Source organism: Pristiophorus japonicus, chromosome 24, assembly GCF_044704955.1.
Source record: "Pristiophorus japonicus isolate sPriJap1 chromosome 24, sPriJap1.hap1, whole genome shotgun sequence".
Lineage (NCBI taxonomy): Eukaryota > Metazoa > Chordata > Chondrichthyes > Pristiophoridae > Pristiophorus > Pristiophorus japonicus.
Genome location: NC_092000.1, coordinates 4,760,695 through 4,787,462, shown reverse-complemented (window position 1 = coordinate 4,787,462; position 26,768 = coordinate 4,760,695). Strand labels below are relative to the sequence as shown.

At 52.0% G+C, this 26,768-nt stretch overlaps 1 protein-coding gene across 3 annotated transcripts; it reads left to right on the top strand.

The window, feature by feature from the left end:
- Positions 1-704: 704 nt before the first annotated feature.
- On the top strand, positions 705-26,768 carry LOC139237792 (afadin- and alpha-actinin-binding protein-like). Of its 3 annotated transcripts, none has more exons than XM_070866992.1 (13): positions 705-774; positions 1,970-2,139; positions 3,943-4,158; positions 6,035-6,145; positions 7,421-7,568; positions 10,038-10,107; positions 12,045-12,219; positions 13,912-14,026; positions 15,173-15,309; positions 16,245-16,406; positions 17,715-17,835; positions 23,460-23,634; positions 26,069-26,768. In XM_070866992.1, the coding sequence occupies exons 1-13, from the start codon at positions 726-728 to the stop codon at positions 26,256-26,258; spliced, it is 1,839 nt and encodes a 612-aa protein (XP_070723093.1). In that variant the 5' UTR covers positions 705-725; the 3' UTR covers positions 26,259-26,768. The 3 variants fall into 3 exon arrangements, with proteins under 3 accessions (XP_070723093.1, XP_070723094.1, XP_070723092.1); XM_070866993.1 differs by having other exon boundaries at positions 7,421-7,556; positions 10,032-10,107; positions 26,069-26,767; XM_070866991.1 differs by having other exon boundaries at positions 10,032-10,107; positions 26,069-26,767.

Genomic DNA, 26,768 nt, shown 5'->3' with positions numbered 1-26,768 from the left:
CCCCTCCCCGCCACCAGCGAGGCCCCCTCTCGCTCCCTCCCTTCCCCTTCCCGCCCCCTCCCCTCCCCTCCTTTCCCCCCCCCCCCCCCACCGGTGAGGCTCCCTCCCCTCCCCCCCACCCGGTGAGGCCCCTCTCCCTACTGGCAAGGCCCCCTCCCCCCCCCCCCTCCACCGGTGAGGCCCCTTTCCCCTCCCCCCCCCTTGCTGGTTATTTCCCCTCGCTGAGCCGCGGTGATGGGCCTGGCACGGTATCGCAACTCTCTGACACCTGGGCAACCAGTGCGGTGACGGTCTTTAACGTGGTGTTGGAAAGTGCCTTTGAGAATGAGGTGAGGGGGCCAGGTAGTGTGAGGGCATTTCCTCCTCTGCCACCCTGTCCTTTGTAGTGAGCAAGTATGTGGTGGTGACTACAGACATGGTCTACAGCTCAGAAACAGGCCATTCGGCCCCACTGCTCTGTGCTGGTGCTCACACTCAACACCAGCAGCCTCCTGTCCCAGTTGGCCACTTGACATTAGTGTGTGGGTAAAGTGGTGAAATTTCCAGCGCTTGGTTTGTGAAGGACATTCTTTTATTTATTCATCAATGTAAACTTCCTAATTAATTTTCTTGCCTCTTTTTGCTTTCATTATTGTCTTCCTCCATCCCACCGTACCCCTCCGCTGTAACGATCCTCCTAATGATCTAGTTTCCTCCTGGGGCAAGCTGGATTGCCAGTTGGAACGATGGGTGACTGGAAGACTGTGTCTTTCGTTGAAGCTGGACCTTCCCCAGGTGAGTTTTTGTAAAATCCATAGTGTGCAAAATAGAAAGAACTTGCATTTATATAGCGCCTTTCACCACCTCTGGATGCCCCAAAGTGCTTTGCAGCCAATGAAGTACTTTTGGAGTGTGGTCACTGTTGTAATGTGGGAAACGCAGCAGCCAATTTGCGCACAGCAATGTGATAATGACCCAGATAATCTGTCTGTGTGATGTTGGTTGAGGGATAAAGATTGATCTTTACACTGGGAGAACTCCCCATTCCTAGCTCTTAAAAACATAAGAATTAGGAGCAGGAGTACGCCCTACGGCCCCTCGAGACTGCTCTGCCATTTAATAAGATCATGGCTGATCTTTGACCTCAACTCCACTTTGCTGCATTAAGAACATAAGAACATAAGAATTAGGAACAGGAGTAGGCCATCTAGCCCTTCGAGCCTGCTCTGCCATTCAATAAGATCATGGCTGATCTGGTCGTGGACTCGACTCCACTTACCCGCCCTCTCCCCATAACCCTTAATTCCCTTATTGCTCAAAAATCTATCTATCTTTGACTTGAAAACATTCAATGAGCCAGCCTCAACTGCTTCCCCATATTATCCCCATATCCCTTGATTCCCTTAATATCCAAAAATCTATCGACCTCTGTCTTGAATATACTCAACGACTGAGCCCTCTGGGGCAGAGAATTCCAAAGATTCACCATCCTCTGAGTGAAGAAATTCCTCCTCATCTCAGTCCTAAATAGCCGGCCCCTTTTCCTGAGAATGTGACCCCTGGTTCTAGACTCCCCAGCCCGGGGGAAACATCCTCCCTGCATCTACCCTGTCAATCCCCCTCAGAATCTTGTAAGTTTCAATGAGATCACCTCTCATTCTTCTAAACTCCAGAGAGTATTGGCCCATTCTACACAATCTCTCCTCATAGGACAACCCTCTCATCCCAGGGATCCGTCTTTCAATAGTGTTGTGGGATGAGAAATGAGTGATATTAAATGTTGTTTCCTATCTCGACTACTAAAACTAAATCTACTCTTTCCTCCTTTGCCTGCCTTCAATTTTTGATTGAGGTTTGTGAAAAGTGGGGCCCTGCTCTGGGTACTGAGGCAGCCGGCCCCTTTGTCTGTAGTGGACACTATCCAGTGGACACCCTTGGCCTAACTGCCTGTTTGTCGGTTGTGACCTCTTTAACATCAATCTGTCCACAGATGCGAAGAGTTTCATCTTGAGGCGTGTCGCTCAATGTGAGTTGCCATTCACCACCAACAGCACCATAACTCTGCACTGCTCCCCAGTACTGTCACGGACAAGCCTTTTCAACCCAAGTGCCTTCTGCTGGGGCAACAACGTAGAGGAGTGCCTCTTGTACCTAAACAAGGTAGGCCGAAGTGGAATATTCAGGGAATGCATTGATATGGGGATTGGGCGGGAAAATAGAGCTGAGGTAGAAGATCAGCCGTGATCTTATTGAATGGCGGAGCAGGCTTGAGGGGCCGAATGGCCGACTCCTGCTCCTTTATCTTATGTTATGCCGGTTTAGTTTTGAGCAGCGATCGTGTAAATACGGTTGCTGTGGTCTCTGGAATCGTGTGACGCTGCTGTTCACGACTAGAATCCACCAATCACCTTGACACCATGGGCTCAAAACAAGCCAAAGACCCTAAACACTACCTAGAATTTAACATTTGCTTTTAATATTCTCATCCTTGTTTTAAAATCCCTCCATGGCCCTCGCCCTTCCCTATCTCTGTAATCTCCTCCAGCCCCACAACCCACCCGAGATGTCTGTGCTCCTCTAATTCTGCCCCCCCTGAGCATCCCTGATTATAATCGCTCCACCATCGGTGGCCGTGCCTTCTGTTGCCTGGGCCCCAAGCTCTGGAACTCCCTCCCTAAACCTCTCCGCCTCTCTTTCCTCCTTCAAGACGCTCCTTAAAACCTCCCTCTTTCACCTGCACTAATTTCTCCGTGTGGCTCGGTGTCAAATTTTGTCTTGTGACACTCCCTGTGAAGCGTCTCGGGACGTTTTACTACGTTAAAGGCGCTATATAAATACACATTGTTGAAGAAATTTAATACATCCCTGTGTCTTTCGATGTCCTTCCCTCTGTCTGTTAATCCCCCCACTCTGGTCTGTAACAGCTGCCTGTAGCTCTCTGTAGCACACCTGTTTTCACGTCTTTCCTCCTTCCAGTTCAACATCTCCCTGTTCACACTGCTAATCCTGACCTCCGACCTGTCATTACCATTGCTAAATGGTGCGGACTGGTTTTTTTGTTTGCAATTAATTGCACACATCAATGACCGCTTGAGAGGACCCCACCCTCTCTTTTTCTCCCCCTCCCCCCCCCCCCCCCCCCCCCCTCAAAATGCCCATCCCAAGCATATGGTTCTCCAATACTGTCCCATCACAGCATTTATATTGATGCTGTCAAAGGCAAGAGTACCTTGTCTGCCATCATTGGTATTCCAGTGAAAATCCAACCTGAGGAAACTTCCTCCAGGTCAGTGGATCAGTACTCACTGCCTTGAGAGTGCATGTATCATTTTGATCGTGGGTTTGCCTGCCTGAGTCATGTATTAAATGGGCAAGTTTGGTTTATCGTTTCACAATGCGTAACTTTTTTTTTTTGTGATGTCATTTTTTTTCCATTGGTTCCCGGGATGTGGGCGTCGCCAGCCAGGCTGGCGTTTATTGCCCATCCCTAATTGCCCCGTGAGCAGGTGGTGGTGAGCCGCCGCCTTGAACCGCTGCAGTCCGTGTGGTGAAGGTGCTCCCACAGTGCTGTTAGGGAGGGAGTTCCAGGATTGTGACCCAGCGACGATGGAGGAACGGCCGATATATTTCCCAGTCAGGATGGTGTGTGTGACTGGGAGGGGAATACCAGTTGGGCTGAATGGCCTGTTTGGGTACTGTATATTCTATCTGGGTATGGGCCGTCCCAGCATGGGTTGGGTCCAGAGTGAAGCTCTCTGTGCCACTTCCCCCGATACGTGTAAGCATCAGGCTATCTGCTTAACGCTGCAATGGGCTACTTGTCCAGGGCCTTCTGTCTGCTAGCTGTCGGTCTGTCCCACAGTTACACGTTGCCCAAGAGGTGAGTGGGCAGCTTTTTTTTCGAGTCATTCCCAGACTCTTAATTTGAAGGAGCTAATGGAGATGACTGTTGGTGTATTCCAGGAGCTGGGCACCTTGGGATTTCCTTCTCTGCACAGTGATGATAGTTTTGAGGAGCGCCTGGCTTCAAGCTTCAACCTCGTAGCTCTAATAAACTGCATGTACGGCCTTCTCCAGCTGCACAGGAAGGACGCGGCTAAAGTAGATGGACTGGAAGCGGAGCGGTTTAAGTCCTTCAGCGAGCAGGGCTGCTTGAAAAGCAGCCAGTTACAACTGCAGGTGGGTTGTGCTGAGGGGCCCGGGGAGGCCAACGTTTGAGCCAATCCAGTACAGGGGTGGTGAATGAGGAACACGATGGGTAGCGGTGCCTGGGCGGTGACCATTGCCACCGTCTGTCCCTGGAGCAACAGGGAGAGGGGTCTGGGGTCCCTCGCTGCCACTCCTCCATCCAAGGGGACGTGGCTACGGTTAACTGGGGTTGTGCAGGAACTTGTGTGTGCCTCTCATTGTATACAGCCGCTCTGTGTCACTGTACTCACAGGCCACGGCAATGTTTCCACCAGGGTAGCAGAAAGCTTCTTCAGAAAGGGAATCCCCCACCACGAGGCTGTGTGGTGAGGCCCGACTGACTCAAGCTGGTGATCGATCAGCTCGTCCTAATCTTTCACCCCTGTCCGGCCGCCCCGCCCCTTCCCCCCCCCAACCCCCCCCCCCCTCCCCGTCCCATCCCCCCCCTCCCTGTCCGGCCGCCCCGTCCCATCCCCCCCCTCCCTGTCCGCCCCCCCCCCCCCCTCCCTGTCCGGCCCCCCCCCCCCCCTCCCTGTCCGGCCCCCCCCCCCCCCCCCTCCCTGTCCGGCCCCCCCCCCCCCCCTCCCTGTCCGGCCCCCCCCCCCCCTCCCTGTCCGGCCCCCCCCCCCTCCCTGTCCGGCCCCCCCCCCCCTCCCTGTCCGGCCCCCCCCCCCCCTCCCTGTCCGGCCCCCCCCCCCCTCCCTGTCCGGCCCCCCCCCCCCTCCCTGTCCGGCCCCCCCCCCCTCCCTGTCCGGCCCCCCCCCCCTCCCTGTCTGGTCCCCCCCCCCCTCCCTGTCTGGTCCCCCCCCCCCCTCCCTGTCTGGTCCCCCCCCCCCCTCCCTGTCTGGTCCCCCCCCCCCCTCCCTGTCTGGTCCCCCCCCCCTCCCTGTCTGGTCCCCCCCCCCTCCCTGTCTGGTCCCCCCCCCTCCCTGTCTGGTCCCCCCCCCCCCTCCCTGTCTGGTCCCCCCCCCTCCCTGTCCGGCCCCCCCCCCCCCTGTCCGGCCCCCCCGTCGTCCCCCCCGTTCCCCCCCCCCCCTCCGTTCCCCCCCCCCTCCCTGTCCGGCCCCCTGTTCGTTCCCCCCCCCCCCCCCTCTGTCCGGCCCCCTGCTCGTCTTCGAAATAGTGACCCTGGGATCTTTCATATCCACCTGAGAGCAGATGGGGCCTCGGTTTAATGTCTCATCTGAAAGACGGCCCCTCCGACAGTGCGGCGCTCCCTCAGTACTGCCCCTCCGACAGTGCGGCGCTCCCTCAGTACCGCCCCTCCGACAGTGCGGCGCTCCCTCAGTACCGCCCCTCCGACAGTGCGGCGCTCCCTCAGTACCGCCCCTCCGACAGTGCGGCGCTCCCTCAGTACCGCCCCTCCGACAGTGCGGCGCTCCCTCAGTACCGCCCCTCCGACAGTGCGGCGCTCCCTCAGTACCGCCCCTCCGACAGTGCGGCGCTCCCTCAGTACCGCCCCTCCGACAGTGCGGCGCTCCCTCAGTACCGCCCCTCCGACAGTGCGGCGCTCCCTCAGTACCGCCCCTCCGACAGTGCGGCGCTCCCTCAGTACCGCCCCTCCGACAGTGCGGCGCTCCCTCAGTACCGCCCCTCCGACAGTGCGGCGCTCCCTCAGTACCGCCCCTCCGACAGTGCGGCACTCCCTCAGTACCGCCCCTCCGACAGTGCGGCACTCCCTCAGTACTGCCCCTCAGACAGTGCGGCACTCCCTCAGTACTGCCCCTCCGACAGGGCGGCACTCCCTCAGTACCGCCCCTCCGACAGTGCGGCGCTCCCTCAGTACCGCCCCTCCGACAGTGCGGCACTCCCTCAGTACCGCCCCTCAATGGCTTACAGTTCTGGTGTTTTTGTGCTTTCCAAACAGGAGCAGGTGATGGGGTTGGAGCGGGAAGTTGCTGCTCTACAAACCAGGGAGCAGGAGGGACAGCAGAGTGTCCAGAGTTTGAATAACCTGCTCCAGAGCAGCAAGGATGAGGTAAGGTCCCCTGTCGGTGTTGCACTCGGCCTGTGACCGTGCCGGTCTGTGTTTCTCACCCACTCCCCAGTCCTGCTCTGCTGCTGCTCACTCAGTCCAGCCCCAGCTCCCCGGAACCCACGTTGAAAGAAAAGGGGGCGCTTATGGGGTTTGTCCTTTGTCCTGTGGGTGGGGAGTGCAGAGCGGCAGACGTCTGGGAAATTGGGTACAGTAAGTGTGTCTGAGGGGGGAGACGAGCGGGGTGGCAGTATATTTCCTCCAGAGACTGCTTCCCTTTATTGTAACCATCGCTGAGTAAATACATAGAGTCACAGCAGTAAGGTCTTGTCGGGGGAGAAGGGGGAGAAGGGGGAGAAGGGGGAGAAGGGGGAGAAGGGGGAGAAGGGGGAGAAGGGGGAGGCTGAATGAGTGCTGCAGTTTGTCTCTGTGCCTGGGAGGAATTGTTAACACTCAGCCTTTCTTGATCATTCTCCAGTGATCTGTTGGGGCTCGTGGCTATGGAACGAGGACAGGGGCAGGCTTGTTTTTGGGCCCCCTCCGCGGGCCCCCTCCGCAGCCCCCCCCACCTCGCTCGTTTCTCAGTCACTTGGCTGAGGTAGCCGAGGTTGGTCGGCACCCTTGGAATAAAACACCACATGAGGCAGTGTTTTTCGAGCACCTTTAGTGTGGTAACACAACCCAAGGTGCTTCACAGGAGCAGATTCTTAAACAAAATTTGACACCGCACCACATAAGGAGATATCAGGGCAGGCGACCAAAAGCTTGGTCAAAGAGAGTGGGTTTTAAGGAGCGTCTTGAAGGAGGAGTGGAGGCCCAGGCAGCTCCAGTTATGTCTGTAATGTACTTATGAATGACTCCGTGAGTCAATGTGTTGTACTCAAACTGTAGTGACCTTGGTCCTTTACTTGTAACTCCAGAGTGAGGCACAAGCAAGGTGGGCAGACTTTTATACTGGGCCCTGCACACCTATGCAGGTGACAGTCAGGTCTCCCACCGCAGTGCCCTCTGGTGGACAGCCTCTGCCACAGGGGCAGGAAAGCCCGGTCTCCACCAGTTGCACCCTCTAGTGGTGCCAGCCTAGTATATACACAGTGTAAACCTTATTGATAGTACATCAGGTAACAAGTCTCCATCTTGTGCCACTATACAGTGACTACACAGAGAGTATATCTATAGTCTGCGTATATAACACCAGTAGTGACCATGGCAAATGTACCTGGGTTGAACTCGCCCTGCCGTGTTCCGGCTCCGTGACAGCTCCTGTCTCTACTGTAGGTGGCGAAGTTACAGAGTATCGTCTCAAGTCGGGCTGCTCAGCACGTGCATGACCTGAAGAGGAAGGAGCAGGAACTGAGCAAACTCAAGGAGAAGATGCATCACCACTTGACCGACAAAAAGGACAAGAGGATTGGTAACTATTTAGGTGCGGTTTTAAGGGGTGGGGGGGGGGTTTCGACATGAGGGTACACCGCCCCCACCTGTTAAACCATCCCTGCTGGTCCCGAGCAGCGGCCTGGATCTGGCGAATGTTGCAAACTATTTGCCACAGCCGTCAATTGCAAAGGCGCCGCTACTAATGTGCGGACTATTTCGGGCCCTTCATGAAGTACTTAAATGCGAAATACTGCGGGTGCTGGAAATCTTAAATAAACAGAAAATGCTGGAAATGTGGAGGGAGAAACCGAGTGGTGAATCTTTGGAATCATCAACCCCAGAGGGCTGTGGAGGCTCAGTCTTTGAGTATATTCAAGACAGAGATCGATCGATTTTTGGATATTAATGGAATCAAGAGATGTGGGAACAGTGGAAGGGAAGTGGAGTTGAGGTTGAAGATCAGCCGTGATCTCATTGAATGGCAGAGCAGGCTCGAGGGGCCGAATGGCCGACTCCTGCTCCTAATTCTTATGTTCTCACACACACCACCTCCCCCCCCCCCCCCCCCCCCCCACACTCCACCTGAAAGATATGTGATCTCCTGGGGTGTCATGTATGTACATGCTGTTTGTAGCCACCAGATGGTGTCATTGTTGGAGGCCACTGAACAGCATGCACCTGGTGCTGCTCTGGTATAAAAGGCCAGCCATTTTGTGAGTCAGGCACTTTAGGCCATAATAAAGCAGAACCAAGGGTGTACCTTGTTCAGTTAAACAGTACTCAATTTGTACCTTTATTTCATACATGACACTGGGAGAGGCCAATTAGGGGGGAGAATTCATCTCCGACCCCCAGCCCCACTACTTTAACTGGACGTGGTCCAATTGCCAATCACTTTGGCCCTGATTTAAAAGACAAGTAAATGGGATGTTGTCCGTACCGTTTTGTAATCTTGGTCCGCTCTGTGTGGAACCCATTGGGTTTTGCGTGTTGCAAACACAGGCCCAGCATCTGTGGTCTGCAGGACTGTTAAACTCTGCAGTGCTGGGGACAGTACAGGGGATAAATGAGGGGCCTGCCCAGATCGTCAGAAGGGGCAAGTGGGGGTGAAGGGGGTAAATCTATGCTGGTTTCTCAGGGACTGCTGTGAGCTGGGGCAGTTTCTCCTGTGAGGCTGATTGGCAGCACGACAGTAATAAATACAGTAAACTCACCCCCTTCTCCCTCCCCTCTCTCTCTTACTCTTCGATATTCCCAAGCCAGTGACACCATCCCGCTCCCCAAATCCTGTCTGAGGCTGAACCAGACTGTTCGCAACTTCGGTGTCATATTTGATCCTGAAATGAGCTTTCGATCACACATCCGCAGCATAACTAACACCGCCTATTTCCACCGCTGTAGCATCGCCCGTCTCCGCCCCTGCCTCAGCTCATCTGCTGCTGAAGCCCTCAGCCTTGCCTTTGTAACCTCTAGACTTGACTATTCCAACACACTCCTGGCCGGCCTCCCACATTCTACCCTACGTAAACTAGAGCTGATCTAAAACTCGGCAGCCCGTGTCCTAACTCTCACCGTGTCCCGCTCACCCATCACCCCCTGTGCTCGCTGCCCTGTGTCCTAACTCGCACCAAGTCCCGCTCACCCATCACCCCCTGTGCTCACTGCCCTGTGTCCTAACTCGCACCGAGTCCCGCTCACCCATCACCCCCTGTGCTCACTGCCCCGTGTCCTAACTCGCACCCAGTCCTGCTCACCCATCACCCCCTATGCTCGCTGCCCCGTGTCCTAACTCGCACCCAGTCCGGCTCACCCATCACCCCCTGTGCTCGCTGCCCCGTGTCCTAAATCCAACATCACTAAAACATATGATCTGGTAATTTTGTTCGTGGGAGCTTGCTGTGCGCAAATTGGCTCTGCCCTCCTATGCACACCTTGACATATGGCTCATACATAATGCTGCTGCCCGTATCCAAACTCGCACCCAGTCCTGCTCACCCATCACCCCCTATGCTCGCTGCCCCGTGTCCTAACTCGCACCAAGTCCCGCTCACCCATCACCCCCTGTGCTCGCTGACCTACATTGGCTTCCGGTTAAGCAAAGCCTCGATTTCAAAATTCTCATCCTTGTTTTCAAATCCCTCCGTGGTCCTCGCCCCTCCCTATCTCTGTAATCTCCTCCAGCCCCACAACACCCCCCCTCCGAGATGTCCGCGCTCCTCTAATTCTGCCCCCCTGAGCATCCCTGATTATAATCGCTCCACCATCGGTGGCCGTGCCTTCAGTTGCCTGGGCCCCAAGCTCTGGAGCTCCCTCCCTAAACCTCTCCGCCTCTCTACCTCCTTTTAAGTTGCTCATTAAAATTTACCTCTTTGACCAAGCTTTTGGTCACCTGCCCTAATTTCTACTTATGCGGCTCTGTCAAATTTTTATCTCGTATTACTCCTGCGAAGCGCCTTGGGATGTTTCACCACGTTAAAGGCGCTATATTAAAATACAAGCTGTTGTTTTTAAGCCATAGACATCCTGAATCTTATTGGGCGATCTGACGGAAGACGATCCCTGTGGAGAACGGAAAAGACTGAATCGAGGTAAGGGAAGGTTTTGCTGTTTCTTCACTCCGTCGAACCTGAAGCTGTGTTCGACCCTGCCGCCCCCAACCGAACGGCGCGACTAGCTGTCGGAGTTCCCCCGACCCTGTCGTGAGACGTTCTCTGCTGGGGCAGGTCCCACTGTGGTTCTGGCGGGGGTGGGGGGGTGTGCTCGTGTTAGCATTTGGGACTTGAGACACGGGGGAGAAACTGCAGTTTGTGTCGTCGGGTATTCAAGATTCTTCGGGATACAAACTAAAAAGACTTTCATTTCTATCGCGCCTTTCGCAACCACCAGACGTCTCAAAGCGCTTTGCAGCCAATGAAGTACTTTTGGAGTGTAGCCACTGTTGTAATGTAGCAACTAAACTCTTAATCCCATCGCGTCTCACCCCAAACCTGTCTTTCGGATGAGATGTTAAACCGAGGCCCCATCTGCTCTCTCGGGTGGACGTAAAAGATCCCACTATTTCGAAGAAGAGCAGGGGAGTTCTCCCCGGTGTCCTGGCCAATATTTATCCCTCAATCAACATCACTAAAACATTGCTGTTTGTGGGAGCTTGCTGTGCGCAACTTGGCTACTGTGTTTCCTGCATTACAACAGTGACTACACTCAAAATACTTCACTCCAAAAGACGTTCGGTGGTCGTGAAACGCGATGTAGTCTTTCTTTCTAATCCGTTTGATATTCGTAAACTTTACAATAGTTTGGATTGTGGTCAGGACAGTTTGGATTTAATTAATTGCCATGTGGCGATGAGTGTGGAGATAGGGCATTTCAAGAGCCAACCACATCGCTGTGGGTCTGGAGTCACATATCGGCCAGACCGGGTAAGGGTGGCAGATTTCCTTCCCTGAAGGGACATCAGTGAACCGGTTGGGTTTTTACGACAATCCAATAGTTTCATCGTCACCGTTACTGACACTAACTAACTTTTTATTCCCGATTTTTATTTAATTCACTGAATTTAAATTCCCCAGCTGCCGTGGTGGGATTTGAACTCGGGTCTCTGGATCATTAGACCAGGCCTCTGGGTCATTGGCCCGGTGACATAACCGTTATGCTACCGTACTCCCCATCATGCTTTGCTGTACACTGCCCACTCCATACTGCTGCCGACACCTCCCCCTCTGCAAGGTCTGAAGTTCTGCTTTAGTGAGACCACTTCCACTTTGCCCCGTCTGCCCCCCTCCACCAAAACTTTCTCCTGGGGGGTTCGGCATGCTCCTTACCTGGTGTAACTCTACCCGGGACCTGAACTGAGCAGGGCTCAAAGCTTTGTCGCTCTGAACACCTGTGTCACACTCCTCCGGCAGAGTGGTAAAGTCATATTGGCTATTCCTCCATGGTTGTAGAACAACACACTAACTTGTATTTGTATAGCGCCTTTAACGTAGTAAAATGTCCTAAGGCGCTTCACAGCAGTGTTAGAAGACACAGAATTTGACACCGAGCCACATTAAGGATTAATTAGGGACAAGTGACCATAAGCTTGGTCAAAGAGCTAGGTTTTAAGGAGAGGTTTAGGGAGGGAGTTCCAGAGCTTGGGAGCCCAGGGAGCGGAAGGCACGGCCACCGATGGTGGGGTGATGGAAATTGAGGATGCTCAAAAAGTAGAAGTAGTGAAGTCTCTCGAGTTGGTGAGCACTGAATTTCCCCTCCAATAATCACTATCATAACTCGAGCCAATCATGGTCGCCAACTTTTTGACCCCGTGTGACCTTCACTTTGAGGAGCCGTACTTGTGATCCGCCCGAGTGGATGCTACGGGTTTATAGCGTGAAGCACGAAATGCAGCCGTACGTTGGCTGTTGGTCAACGGCCCAGTGCTGGTGCCAATCCTCGGTCCTGTTTAAAGATGGCAGCAGGCGAGGCCAGTGAACCTGGTTGTGTGGATGTTTTGAGAGTGACCCAGGGTCTCTGCTCTGTGCTGCAGGAGGGAAGGAGAAATGTACAAAGTGCTCGCGAGTAACTACGAGGCACAAATCAAGGAGCTGGCATTGGACAATGCGGAGCTGAAGGGGGTCCTGAGCCAAATGAATAAAGAAATGAGTGACTTTCTCTGCCCTCGCCAGAAGCTCTGCTGCACTCATTCTCTTCAGTCACTAACGGTGAGTACTATCGGTGTCTTCAATAACAATGGGGGCGGCTATGTTACCATGGATTAGAGTTTTACTAACTTTCTAATGGGATCATCCTTTGCCTACGAATGTAATTCGGACGCTGGAGTTTGGTACTGTTGAACGCTCTTGTATTCGGAGTTGTTGGTTGGTTATGGTGGGAGGGGATATTATCTCGGTGTGTTGCAGACGGGTCTGTCCATAGAAACATAGAAAATAGGTGCAGGAGCAGGCCATTCGGCCCTTCGAGCCTGCACCACCATTCAATATGATCATGGCTGATCATGCAACTTCAGTACCCCATTCCTGCTTTCTCTCCATACCCCTTGATCTCTTTAGCTGTTAAGGGCCACATCTAACGAACTGACCTCAATAACTTGCTGTAGGAGAGAATTCCACAGGTTCACAATTCTGAGTGAAGAAGTTTCTCCTCATCTCGGTCCTAAATGGCTTACCCCGTATCCTTAGACTGTGACCCCTGGTTCTGGACTTCCCCCAACATCGGGAACATTCTTCCTGCATGTAACCAGTCCAATTCCTTCAGAATGTTATATGTTTCTATGAGATCTCCTCTCATTCTTCTAAATTCCAGTGAACATAAGCTTAGTCGATCCAGTCTTTCTTCATATGTCAGTCCCGCCATCCCGGGAATCAGTCTGGTGAACCTTCGTTGCACTCCCTCAATAGCAAGAACGTCCTTCCTCAGATTGAGACCAAAACCGCACACAATCCCATGATAGCTTTTGCCATTGTGACGAGCAGTAATATCCATTTCACATCTTCACTGCCTTCCATTAGGATCACTTATTCTGTACTTGTATTACTGTCCCGCTGAAGCTTTGCTGGAGAAGGTGTGATCTGAAAGCTTCACATCCCCTCCGCAGCTCCCCGGCAATACCCCCTCGGCACTGTGTACAGCTGATCAGCGGGCTGTGCTGTCTCATTGTTGAAAGAGAGACATGCATTTATATAGCACCTTTCACAACCGCAGGACATCCCGAAGCACTTCCCAGCCAATGAAGAACTGGAAAAGACGAAGGGGTCACAGACCCCAAACGTTAACTCTGTTTCTCTCTGTTGTGTATGCAATAACTCAAATCGAGTGAATACTGTCGATTTGGAACAGGATCAAACCTGGCTCTACTTTATTAGGGCCCAAAGTGATCACATTACAAGATGACTGGCCTTTTATACCCTGGCCGAACACACGTGCGCACAGCCCAATGACCTCTGACAGTGGCGCCACCTGGTGGCGAGTAAAACCAAGCATACGATAATGACACTCTCCCCACCAACGCTGTCTGACCGGCTGAGTATTTCTGGCATTTTCTGTTTTTATTGCAGCTAAATGATCCAGTTCTGCCACATCTCGCATTCTCCTGTATTCTTGTAATATCGGACAATTGGTGTGTTCCCAATGATTTGGCCCAGTTGGAGACTGAATGAACCCAAGATTGATCTGTCCCAGGTAGACTGGTGGCCTGCCCATCCGTACTGCAGGGTTTTCAGTGACCTCCAGGGGACTTGTGCGCACAATTTTACAACCGGTGTCTTTGCAAACTGCACTTTGAATGTCTGTCTGGAAGTCAGTGCTGAATACTGAAGTAATGTTGCAGTGGTGCTAACTTGCTCAATTAAAAACCTTCTCGTATGCTGAAATCCTGTGCTGACCTCTTGAAATAGGAGGAAGAAATCAGCCTCAACGAGTCCCAGGATACAACCAGGGAGCACCTCATCGAGAGTGTTCAGAAGCATTGGAACTCCTTGAAGGACCACCTGGAGAGAGTTGCAGTCATTGGTAACGTGAATGGTGTCTTCTCCCATTGTGGGGCCAGACTGGGAACCGGCTGATTTTGGGGGGGGGGGTGGGCAGCGGGGGCTTCAGTCTTGATTAAGAATTAATATTGTGTAATGGGCCCCATTTGTGTACAAGTTTTTTTTTTTTCCTCTCCCTTTACACATTAGCCAAAGAGTCTTTCATCGATGGCCCAAGGTTCAATTCACAAGTCCTTGGGGTGGGATTGGTGCTAGCTGTATATCCAAGTCCAGTACAAAGCTCTGTGTCTGCGTTACAACTATAACGTGGCTTTATTTTTCTTTCAGTCCTGGGATGTGGGTGACATGTGTATGCATGCCTGCTTACTGTGTGATGTCTGTAACACTGTTGTGCAACACTGAATGTACCCTTACACTGTACACACCTTACCTGTACACCAGAGGGCGCTGCTGTTGGAGACCTAGGGGTTACCTGCACACTGCAGGTAACCCAGTATATAAAGGAGCTCACAGCTTAGTGTCCTCACTCAAGGAGTTGCAAATAAAGGACTATCGACTACACAGTTTAAGTATCATGCCCTGCCTCGTGGGGTCATTACTAAAGGTGCCTACATACACTACAGGCGTAACTCCTTTTATTGCCCTCGAAGATGATGGTGAGTTGCTTTCTTGAAACAACAGAGTGGCCTGACCGGGTAAGGATGGCAGATTCATTTGTGTCCTTTATTTAGGGAAGGAAATCTGCTGGCCCAGTCTGGGCCTACCTGTGACTCCCGTCCCACTCCAATGCAGAATCACAGAATGGTTCCAGCGCAGGAGGAGGCCGTTCGGCCCGTCGAACCTGTGCCGGCTCTCTGCAAGAGCACTTCAGCCAGTCCCACTCTTTCCCCCCCCCCCCCCCGCCCTTTTCCCCGGTGACTTGTAGCGGCCAACAACCCCTTGGGTCTTCGATACAACTGAGTAGCCACAAACAGGCACACCACCGATTCTCAAGGACAGCTCGGGATGGACAGCGAATGCTGGTCTTGCCAGGGGCCTCCTGTGCCCCAAGAATGAGTAAAATGATTAACCAACGACGATCTATTTTGTGTGTCTTTATTGCTGACTGTTCAGTATAACGAGCAGCCCGACTAAATGCAGTGTCCCGATGCAATCTTTTCCCCCTCAGCTGTGCAAGAGTCTCCGGGAGCTGGGCAGACCGAGCATGTTGTCAGTGTAACAGACCACGACAAGGAAATTGCCAAGCTGAAACTGGACCTCGAGCAGAGTAAGGAAATGATCCGCACGCAGCAACAGCTTCTCGAGGTACGGCTCCGGGGGCAAACCCAGGAGTGAACGATCACTGTGTCAATCCTTTCATTAGCACACGTGTTCGCTCAGGAGCAATGTAGCCCCACTCCTGCTGTTATCCTGTACATATCTCGCTCTCCCCCCTGCACCTGTCTCCTCCTTCCTCACTTCCTTCTTTGCAAAGAAAGACAGACTTGCATTTATATAGTGCCTTTCACGACCACCGGACCTCCAAAGCGCTTTACAGCCAATGAAGTACTTTTTGAACTGTAGTCATTGTGGTAATGTAGGAAATGCGGCAGCCAAGTTGCACGCAGCAAGCTCCCACAAACAGCAATGTGATAATGGCCGGATAATCTGTTTTTATTATGTTGGTTGAGGGATAAATATTGGCCCCGAGACACCGGGGAGAACTCCCCTGCTCTTCAAACTAATGTCATGGGATCTTTTACATCCACCTGAGAGCAGACGGGGCCTCGGTTTAAAGTCTCATCCAAAACACCGCCCCTCCGCCAGTGCGGCGCTCCCTCGGGGCGGCCCCTCCGCCAGTGCGGCGCTCCCTCGGGGCGGCCCCTCCGCCAGTGCGGCGCTCCCTCGGGGCGGCCCCTCCGCCAGTGCGGCGCTCCCTCTAACTGAGAGCGAGACTGGTCTGCAGTCACGTTACGTCTTGCCGAGAAAGAAGCAACACTGGGGTGAGCAGCGGGGAGGTGGCGAGTGTTGATGCGTCCTTTGTGTGTTGACCGGGTCGGGGGAGGTCTGACCGCGACCAGTTTTCCTCCGCCATCCTCGGGCTAAGACCGAGAGACGCGAGACTTCAGCACAGCGATAGGCAGTCCTGGTGTTCTGCCGTTTTAACGGGATCTCCTCGACATTGTCGGGACGTAATGAAACGGGGGAGTCGGTGCAGGAGCTTGCACTTTTTCCCGACTTCTGCCCCTTCAACGTTCCAGGACCAGCTGGCCGTGCAGAAGGAAGATCTCGCCCAAGGATTTGATTTGCTGGAGGAGCAGGAATGGTTCTACAAGGAGCGGCAGCTGTTTGAGGAGCAGAGAAAGAACTTTAAGGTGGAGAGGGAAAAGTTCACGGAGGCAGCAATCCGACTGGGTCAGGAGGTGAGTCGCAAAGTGTTGCGATAATTCCTGCTGCTGCTCCGAGCATTTCATTAGCTGAGGCGTTGCCTGCATCGATTGCCCCCAACGATTGTGGAGCCAGGACTCCCCTGAATCCACCCCCCCTCTTTCAGTTTTTTAAATGGTGAAAAACTATTAAATGTCGGTGTTCAGAGGTGTTGGGTGTCCTTGTTCCAGAAACACAGCTAGTATGCAGGTACAGCAAGCAATAGGGAAGGCAAATGGCACGTTGGCCTTTATTGTTGGGGGGTTGGAGTATCAGAGTAAGGAAGTCTTGCTACAATTGTACAGGGCCTTGGTGAGACCACACCTGGAGTACTGGGCACAGTTTTGGTCTCCTTATCTGAGGAAGGATATACCTGCCTTGGAGACAATGCAACAAAGGTTCACTCGATTGATCCCTGGGATGAGAGGGCTGGCTTATGAGGAGAGATATTGAGTAGATTGGGACTATACTCTCTGGCGTTTAGAGGAATGAGAGATGATCGCATTGAGACCTACAAGATTCTGAGGGGGATTGACAGGGTAGATGCAGGGAGGATGTTTCCCCCTGGGCTGGGGAGTCGAGAACCAGGGGTCACATTCTCAGTATAAGGGGTCGGCCTCATTAAAAACATATAAAATTCTGACGGGATTGGACAGGTTAGATGCAGGAAGAATGTTCCCGAGGTTGGGGAAGTCCAGAACTAGGGGTCACAGTCTAAGGATAAGGGGTAAGCCATTTAGGACCGAGATGAGGAGAAACTTCTTCACTCAGAGAATTGAGAACCTGTGGAATTCTCTACCACAAAGTTGTTGAGGCCAGTTCGTTAGATATATTCAGAAGGGAGTTAGATGTGGCCCTTACAGCTAAAGGGATCAAGGGGTATGGAGAGAAAGCAGGAATGGGATACTGAAGTTGCAAAAATGATCAGCCATGATCATATTGAATGGTGGTGTAGGCTCGAAGGGCCAAATGGCCTACTCCTGCACCTATTTTCTATGTTTAAGACAGAGATGAGGAGGAATTTCTTCACTCAGAGGGTGGTGAATCTTTGGAATTCTCTGCCCCAGAGGGCTGTGGAGGCTCAGTCTTTGGGTATATTCAAGGCTGAGATCGATAGATTTTTGGACTCTCGGGGAATTAAGGGTTATGGGGATGGTGTGGGAAGGTGGAGTTGAGGTCAAAGATCAGCCATGATCGTATTGAATGGCGGAGCAGGCTCGAGGGGCCGAATGGCCGACTCTTGCTCCGAATTTCTTATGTTGCATTCTCTGCTGAAAACCACTTCTTTTGTTTTATTGGTTTAGAGGAAGTTGTTTGAGGAGGAATGCGCACTATACGTGAAGGAGCAGTTCCTCAACCTGACTCCATTTCAGGATCACCGGACTAAGCCCAGCTGGAATCCGCCAAACACCTTCACTACGGGAAGTATGTGAATATCTCTCTAAATCTTGCCCAATGAAGTTTGCCAAGGATCTACTAGTTTATGCTGAGTTCTGTTGTTACTACATGGGATTGTAGGGTTTTTACTCGCGTTTTGAAATCTCAATGCAATTACAAATATTTTATCTATGAAAATCTTGGGCATTCAGCCCCTTGAGCCTTAAAGGGGCCGAACCCTTCCTTGGATCAAGACCCTCATTGACCTGTGGCCCTCAATCACCCTGCTGTACCCGGTCTGTTTTTCTCCCCAAGATCCTGCAAATCCCCTGGGAGGACAGACGCACCAACGTTAGCATCCTCGACCAGGCCAATATCCCCAGCATCGAAGCACTGACCACACTCGACCAGCTCCACTGGGCGGGGCCACATTGTCCACATGGCCGACACAAGACTCACAAAGCGAGCGCTCTACTCTGAACTCCTTCACGGCAAACAAGCCAAAGGTGGGCAGAGGAAACGTTACAAGGACACCCTCAAAGCCACCCTGATAAAATGCAACATCCCCACCGACACCTGGGGAGTCCCTGGCCAAAGACCAGTCCGCCCTAAGTGGCGGGAGTGCATCCGGGAGGGCGCTGAGCACCTCGAGTCTCGTCGCCCGAGAGCGTGCAGAAACCAAGCGCAGGCAGCGGAAGGAGCGTGCGGCAAACCAGTCCCACCCACCCCTTCCCTCAACCACTGTCTGTCCCAACTGTGACAGTCTGTGGTTCTCGTATTGGACTGTTCAGTCACCTAAGGACTCATATATTTTTAGAGTGAAAGCAAGTCTTCCTCGATTCTGAGGGACTGCCTCCATCATCATCATCATCGTAGGCGGTCCCTCGAACGAGGATGACTTGCTTCCACATGAGTTCAGATGTTTCAATGAAGGACCCGATGTTCCGGTCCTGAACTCCAATTGAGGGGGTGGAAGATGCCTGTGGGTGGATTTTGTTTAACGTGGGGTGGCCGTTGCACACCAGCCACCACACGGGCTTGACAGAGCGAGGTCTTGGTCCAGTGGCGAGGGTTAACCAGGACGACTGGAGACCAGCTCTAACGATGAGTAAACTGCTCGTGTTTGACTCCGCGACCACAGTTATTTCATTTAAGCTTTGTTTGCTTAATATCCCACACCCACCCCCCCCCCTGCCTTGGAAACCTCTTACTCTAAAAATAAAAGTGGCTTGTGATGGGCAAACTAGGTGTACCTCTGAACACAGTGCATTAAATGAGCTGGTGAATCTCCAACACAGGACCCCATGCATGCTAAACCGAGGACGCAGCATGCTACCGACAGAGCCAAGTGATCCCACAACCAATGGATCAGAACAAAGCTCCGCAGTCCTGCCACATCAGTCAGGGACTGCCTCTGATGATGATGATGGATCTGTTTGTGGTAGGACCCCAGTTGGTGGCCAATGATATCACTGTTGCCGAGAGGCACCCACCTGGGGCCTGTTCTCCAAACGCTAACCATGGAGAAGGTGCTGCCTCAGCTTCGCAGTTTTTGCAAAGGCATTGAGTAAATGACCTGGGCCTGCTCCCCATGTCTCTGCCAGTGAACAGCACACCCACTCTGGAGAGAGCTTCTGAGTGAAAATAGAAAATAGGTGCAGGAGCAGGCCATTCGGCCCTTCGAGCCTGCATCGCCATTCAATATGATCATGGCTGATCATTCACCTCAGTACCCCTTTCCTGCTTTCTCTCCATATCCCTTGATCCCTTTAGCCGTAAGGGCCACATCTAACTCCCTCTTGAACATATCCAATGAGCTGGGATCAACAACTCTCTACGGTAGGGAATTCCACAGGGTAACAACTCTGAGTGAAGAAGTTTCTCCTCATCTCCATCCTAAATGGCCTATCCCTTATCCTACGATTGTGTCCCCTGGTTCTGGACTTCCCCCAACATTGGGAACAATCTACTTGCATCTAACCTGTCCCGTCCCGTCAGAACCTTGTATGTTTCTAAGAGATCCCCTCTCATCCTTCTAAACTCCAATGTATAAAGGCCCAGTTGATCCAGTCTCTCCTCATATATCAGTCCAGCCATCCTGGGAATCAGTCTGGTGAACTCCCTCAACAGCAAGAACTTCCTTCCTCAGATTAGGAGACCAAAACTGAACACAATATTCCAGGTGAGGCCTCACCAAGGCCCTGTACAACTGCAGTAAGACCTCCCTGCTCCTATACTCAAATCCCCTAGCTATGAAGGCCAACATAGCATTTGCCTTCTTCAACGCCTGCTGTACCTGCATGCCAACTTTCAATGATTGCTGAATCATGACACCCAGGTCTCATTGCACCTCCCCTTTTCCTAATCTGTCACCATTCAGATAAGTCTGTTTTTTGCCCCCAAAGTGGATAACCTCACATTTATCCACATTATACTGCATCTGCCATGCATTTGCCCATTCCCCTAACCTGTCCAAGTCACCCTGTAGCCTCTTAACATCCCCCTCACAGCTCTCTCTGCCACCCAGTTTAGTGTCATCTGCAAACTTAGAGATATTACACTTAATTCCTTCATCCAAATCATTGATGTATATTGTAAATAGCTGGGGTCCCAGCACTGAGCCCTGCGGCACTCCACTAGTCACTGCCTGCCATTTTGAAAAGGACCCGTTTATCCCGACTCTCTGTTTCCTGTTTGCCAACCAGTTCTCTATCCACATCAGTACATTACCCCCAATACCATGTGCTTTGATTTTGCACACTAATTTCTTGTGTGGGACCTTGTCAAAAGCCTTTTGAAAGTCCAAATACACCACATCCACTGGTTCTCCCCTGTCCACTCTACTAATTACATCCTCAAAAAATTCCAGAAGATTTGTCCAGCATGATTTCCCTTTCATAAATCCATGCTGACTTGGACCGATCCTGTCACTGCTTTACAAATGCGCTGCTATTTCATCCTTAATAATTGAGTCCAACATTTTCCCCACCACTGATGTCAGGCTAACCGGTCTATAATTACCTGCTTTCTCTCTCCCTCCCTTTTTTAAAAAGTGGTGTTACATTAGCTACCCTCCAGTCCATAGGAACTGATCCAGAGACAATACTGTTGAAAAATGATTACCAATGCATCCACTATTTCTAGGGCCACTTCCTTAAGTACTCTGGGATGCTGACTATCAGGCCCTGGGGATTTATCGGCCTTCAATCCCATCAATTTCCCCAACACAATTTCCCGCCTAATAAGGATATCCTTCAGTTCCTCCGTCTCACTAGACCCTCGGTCCCCTAGTACTCCCGGAAGGTTATTTGTGTCTTCCTTCGTGAAGACAGAACCAAAGTATTTGTTCAATTGGTCTGCCATTCCTTTGTTCCCCATTATAAATTCACCTGAATCTAACTGCAAGGGACTTACGTTTGTCTTCAGTTATCTTTATCTCTTCACATATCTATAGAAGCTTTTGCAGTCAGTTTTTATGTTCCCAGCAAGCTTCTTCTCATACTCTATTTCCCCCCCCCTTAACTAAACCCTTTGTCCTCCTCTGCTGAATTCTAAATTTCCCCAGTCCTCAGGTTTGCTACTTTTTCTGGCCAATTTATATGCCTCCTTGGATTTAACACTATCTTTAATTTCCCTTGTTAGCCACGGTTGAGCCACCTTCCCCATTTTATTTTTACTCCAGACAGGGATGTACAATTGCTGAAGTTCATCCATGTGATCTTTAAATGTTTGCCATTGCCTATCCACCGTCAACCCTTTAAGTATCATTTGCCAGTCTATTCTAGCCAATTCACGCCTCATACCATCGAAGTTACCTTTCCTTAAGTTCAGGACCCTAGTTTCTGAATTAACTGTCACTCTCCATAATATGGTAGAATTCTTTATTAAGATGGTCACTCTTCCCCAAGGGGCCTCGTACAACAAGATTGCTAATTAGTCCTTTCTCATTACACATCACCCAGTCTAGGATGGCCAGCTCCCTGGTTGGTTCCTCGACATATTGGTCTAGAAAACCATCCTGAATGCACTCCAGGAAATCCTCCTCCACCGCATTGCTACCAATTTGGTGAGCCCAATCAATATGTAGATTAAAGTCGCCCATGATAACTGCTGTACCTTTATTGCACGCATCCCTTATTTCTTGTTTGATGCTGTCCCCAACCTCACTACTACTATTTGGTGGTCTGTACACAACTCCCACTAGCATTTTCTGCTCTTTGGTATTCTGTAGCTCCACCCATACCAATTCCACATCATCCAGGCCAATGTCCTTTCTTACTATTGTATTAATTTCCTTTAACAGCAATGCCATCCTGCCTCCTTTTCCTTTCTGTCTATCCTTCCTAAATGTTGAATACCCCTGGATGTTGAGTTCCCAGCCTTGGTCACCCTGGAGCCATGTCTCCGTGATGCCAATTACATCATAACCGTTAACTGCTATCTGCACAGTTAATTCGTCCACCTTATTCTGAATACTCCTCGCATTGAGGCACAGAGCCTTCAGACTTGTCTTTCTAGCACACTTTGCCCCTTTAGAATTTTGCTGTAATGTGGCCCTTTTTGCTTTTTGCCTTGGGTTTCTCTGCCCTCCACTTTTACTTTTACTTCTTTCTATCTTTTTCTTCTGCCTCCATTCTACTTCCCTCTGTCTCCCTGCATAGGTTCCCATCCCCCTGCCATATTAGTTTAACCCCTCCCCAACAGGTGCAGACCGTCCGGTTTGTACTAGTCTCACCTCCCCCAGAACCGGTTGCAATGTCCCAGGAATTTGAATCCCTCCCTTCTTCACCACTCCTCAAGCCACGTATTCATCTGAGCTATCGTGTGATTCCTACTCTTGGCACTGGTAGCAATTCTGAGATTACTACTTTTGAGGTCCTACATTTTAATTTAGCTCCTAGCTCCCTAAATTCATCTTGTAGGACCTCATCCTGTTTTTTTTTACCAATGTGCACCACGACAGCTGGCTGTTCACCCTCCCTTTTCAGAATGCCCTGCACCTGCTCCGAGACATCCTTGACCCTTGCACCAGGGAGGCAACATACCATCCTGGAGTTTCTGTTGCGGCCGCAGAAACGCCTGTCTATTCCCCTTACAATCGAATCCCCTATCACTATCGCGCTCGCACTCTTTTTTTTTTTTTTTTTCTTTTTTTTCTTCCCTGCTCCCCTATGCAGCAGAGCCACTCCCGGTGCCATGAACTTAACCCTTAGATAAACTTAATTTGGCAACAACAATGCTAAAGGTTACTCACTGATAAGGAAAAGGAAAAGTAAAAGAAAAACTACTTACCAATCACTTACCCCCTTGGCTGTGACATCACCTTTCGATTTCTTTTTACTTTTTTGCCTGGCTCGCTGTCTCGACGTCCTGCTCTGCCTCCTCACTCTCCGCAATAAAACTGTTGGGCACAGATTGGTGAATGCTGCTTTAATTTGACACTGTCGCTCCACCTTTCCAACAGTCCATGTCCTGCATTACCTTTTGGAGTACATGTTCTTTAAGCAAAAGCCACATTTGTTTGAGAAGGGAAATGGTGCAGTTAATCGTGAGCCGCACGATTTGGAGGAGGTGGGTGACTGATCTATTTGGGAGTGAGTTTATTCTGTGCTCGGGCATCCCTGACCCTCCGTGCAGGGGTTTACTGATTCACTCTTGCTTTACTTTACTAGGCCCGGACCAGGAAAGTACGTCTCCACGTTTCGCCCACCGAAGATGGTCCGTGCGATCCCGCCGTGCTCCGATACACACACCGAGCCCACCATCCAAAGGAGCAAACTCCCGCAGGCTTTCACTGCCGACAACCCACGAATTGTACAAAGTACTGGGGATGATTCCACAACAGAGGTGAATGTCAGTGCTGCTCCTGTCCCACAGGGTCCCGTTAGACCGTGCCCTGTTACTGAAGGGTTTGTCAAATGTCAGTCATGTTGGGTGGGGGCGCATGGTGTGAAAGTGCTGTGTAAAGTACATAAGAATTAGGAGCAGGAGTCGGCCATTCGGCCCCTTGAGCCTGCTCCGCCATTCAATAAGATCATGGCTGATCTTTGACCTCAACTCCACTTTCCTGCCCGATCCCCATATCCCTCGATTCCCTTAATATCCAAAAATCTATCGATCTCAGCCTTGAATATACTCAAAGACTGACATGTTCTGTCTCTGTGTTGTTTTAGCTGTGGCTCAGTGGGCAGCACTCTTGCCTCTGAGTCAGAAGGTTGTGGGTTCGAGTCCCACTCCAGGGACTTGAGCACAAAAATCCAGGCTGACACTCCAGTGCAGTGCTGAGGGAGCGCCGCACTGTTGGAGGGGCAGTGCTGAGGGAGCGCTGCACTGTCGGAGGGGCAGTCCTGAGGGAGCGCCGCACTGTCGGAGGGGCAGTCCTGAGGGAGCGCCGCACTGTCGGAGGGGCAGTACTGAGGGAGCGCCGCACTGTCGGAGGGGCAGTACTGAGGGAGCGCCGCACTGTCGGAGGGGCAGTACTGAGGGAGCGCCGCACTGTCGGAGGGGCAGTACTGAGGGAGCGCCGCACTGTCGGAGGGGCAGTACTGAGGGAGCGCCGCACTGTCGGAGGGGCAGTACTGAGGGAGCGCCGCACTGTCGGAGGGGCAGTACTGAGGGAGCGCCGCACTGTCGGAGGGGCAGTCCTGAGGGAGCGCCGCACTGTCGGAGGGGCAGTCCTGAGGGAGCGCTGCACTGTCGGAGGGGCAGTCCTGAGGGAGCGCCGCACTGTCTGAGGTGCCATCTTTCAGATGAGATGTAAAACCGAGGCCCCGTCTCAAGTGGACATAAAAGATCCCACAGCCTTATTTCAAAGAGCAGGGGAGTTCTCCCCAGTATCCTGGGGCCAATATTTATCCCTCAATTGTCACAACAACAAAAACAGATTATCTGGTCATTATCACATTGCTGTGTGTGGGAGCTTGCTGTGCGCAAATTGGCTGCCGCGTTTCCCACATTACAACAGTGACGACACTCCAAAAGTACTTCATTGGCTGTAAAGCATTTTGGGACATACAGTGGTCGTGAAAGGCGCTATATAAATGCAAGTCTTTTCTTCTCTCTCTCCCCGCCTTCCACCCTAACCATCGATTTGATATATTCCAGAAATATGTTTTTTTTCCCCCAGTGGTCACTATATGAATCAATCTCTCCCCACGGGAATGGGCCCCTTCTATCTCCCCTTGCGCGAGGCTGTCCTTTAGCTCGGTGTGTTTGGGTACAGCTCCATTACGTTAATCCAGAAATTGGGACTTTGCACTGTCCGTGATACCCAGTTTATTGTTCTTGATTGGCACCCCCTCCCCCCCCCTCCCCCACCTTCAACCCTCCCCCCCCTCCCCCACCTTCAACCCTCCCCCCCCTCCCCCATCTTCAACGCTCCCCCCCCCTCCCCCGCCTTCAACCCTCCCCCCTTCCCCACCTTCAACGCTCCCCCACCTTCAACGCTCCCCCCCCTCCCCCGCCTTCAACCCTCCCCCCTTCCCCACCTTCAACGCTCCCCCACCTTCAACGCTCCCCCCCTCCCCCACCTTCAACGCTCCCCCCCCTCCCCCGCCTTCAACCCTCCCCCCTTCCCCACCTTCAACGCTCCCCCACCTTCAACACTCACCCCCTCCCCCACCTTCAACACTCACTCCCTCCACCACCGGCGCCCCCTGGCTGCAGTGTGTACCATCTACAAGATGCACTGCAGCAACTCGCCAAGGCTTCTTCGGCAGCACCTCCCAAACCCACGACCTCTACCCCCTAGAAGGACAAGGGCAGCAGGTGCATGGGAACACCACCACCTCCACATTCCCCTCCCAGTCACACACCATCCTGACTGGGAAATATATCGGCCGTTCCTTCATCGTCGCTGGGTCACAATCCTGGAACTCCCTTCCTAACAGCACTGTGGGAGCACCTTCACCACACGGACTGCAGCGGTTCAAGAAGGCAGCTCACCACCACCTTCTCAAGGGGCGATTAGGGATGGGCAATAAATGCCGGCCTTGCCAGCGACGCCCACATCCCGTGAATTAATTTAAAAATAAATCCTCTGGTGCAGCCCCGGTCATCCGCACCAAGTCCCAAATTCTTGATCTACAAAGCTGTTCTGAGAGACCCTTTGATTTGCGGTGGGGGGGGGGGGGGGTGGGAAGAATGATTTTATTAAGTTTTGGGTGTGTGTGTGGGAGGAGCGCGGCGAGTGGGATCTGTATGCTTGTATTTCAGCCGGGTCTGTGTGTGTGTGCAGTGTGCCTGATGCAGAGTCCGAGTCCAGCTCTCTGTTTTGCCGCAGCTTCAGACCTGTGAACGCCTCGCTGATGAAGAGATCGTGCAGCTCACGACCGAGCCCGTCCAGCCAGTGTGATTCAGCGACCCAGACCCAGACCCAGACCGGGGCCGAGCCAGGCTGGATGCACACCGCGCTATTTGTGAACGACCCAGACGAGTCTGTGTACAGCGCGCACTTTTGCTCGCCCATCTAATGGTCCCGTTTACCGCGGCAATGCGAGGGATGAGCCGGCCCATTGTGTGAGTCGTTGATTCTGCCTCGGCTCAGCAAATCATGGCTTTGTCCAACTGTAGCTCAGCTAAGGATTTGGAAAACCTGTTTGCATCCCTGGGTCTTCCCTCGGTGCTCGAACAGGGTGAGATTTCTGTTTTAATTACTGTAGACAGTCCATGTAAATATTCTTCAATTAAAGTGTAGTTGCATTGCCAGAAGTTTACATATTGCTGCTACATTTTAGAGGGGGGGAAAAAAAAAAACGGAGACTTGAACGTTGCCTACTTCAGTCCCAGCAAAAGCTGAAGGGCTGTTCTGGTGATACCAGTGAGACTGCCCTGCTTGACCCATTGGTCTGTGCAGTGCACAAATAGTCTTTTAAAGTAAGTTCCTGGATGCATGTCATTTCAATAGTCATTCTAGAGTCTGTATTAATGGGAATTTGCATACAGTTGTACATTTTGATGTTTGAGATTTTGTACAATTACAA

What these genes read in the sequence shown, in the direction of transcription:
- LOC139237792 (XM_070866991.1), top strand. Translation starts at nt 726, where the DNA reads ATGGGTGACTGGAAGACTGTGTCTTTCGTTGAAGCTGGACCTTCCCCA. An exon ending in TCCAGAGCAGCAAGGATGAG is followed by an intron (nt 6,146 to 7,420) that starts GTAAGGTCCCCT and finishes TCTCTACTGTAG; the next exon opens with GTGGCGAAGTTACAGAGTAT. An exon ending in CAATCCGACTGGGTCAGGAG is followed by an intron (nt 16,407 to 17,714) that starts GTGAGTCGCAAA and finishes TTATTGGTTTAG; the next exon opens with AGGAAGTTGTTTGAGGAGGA.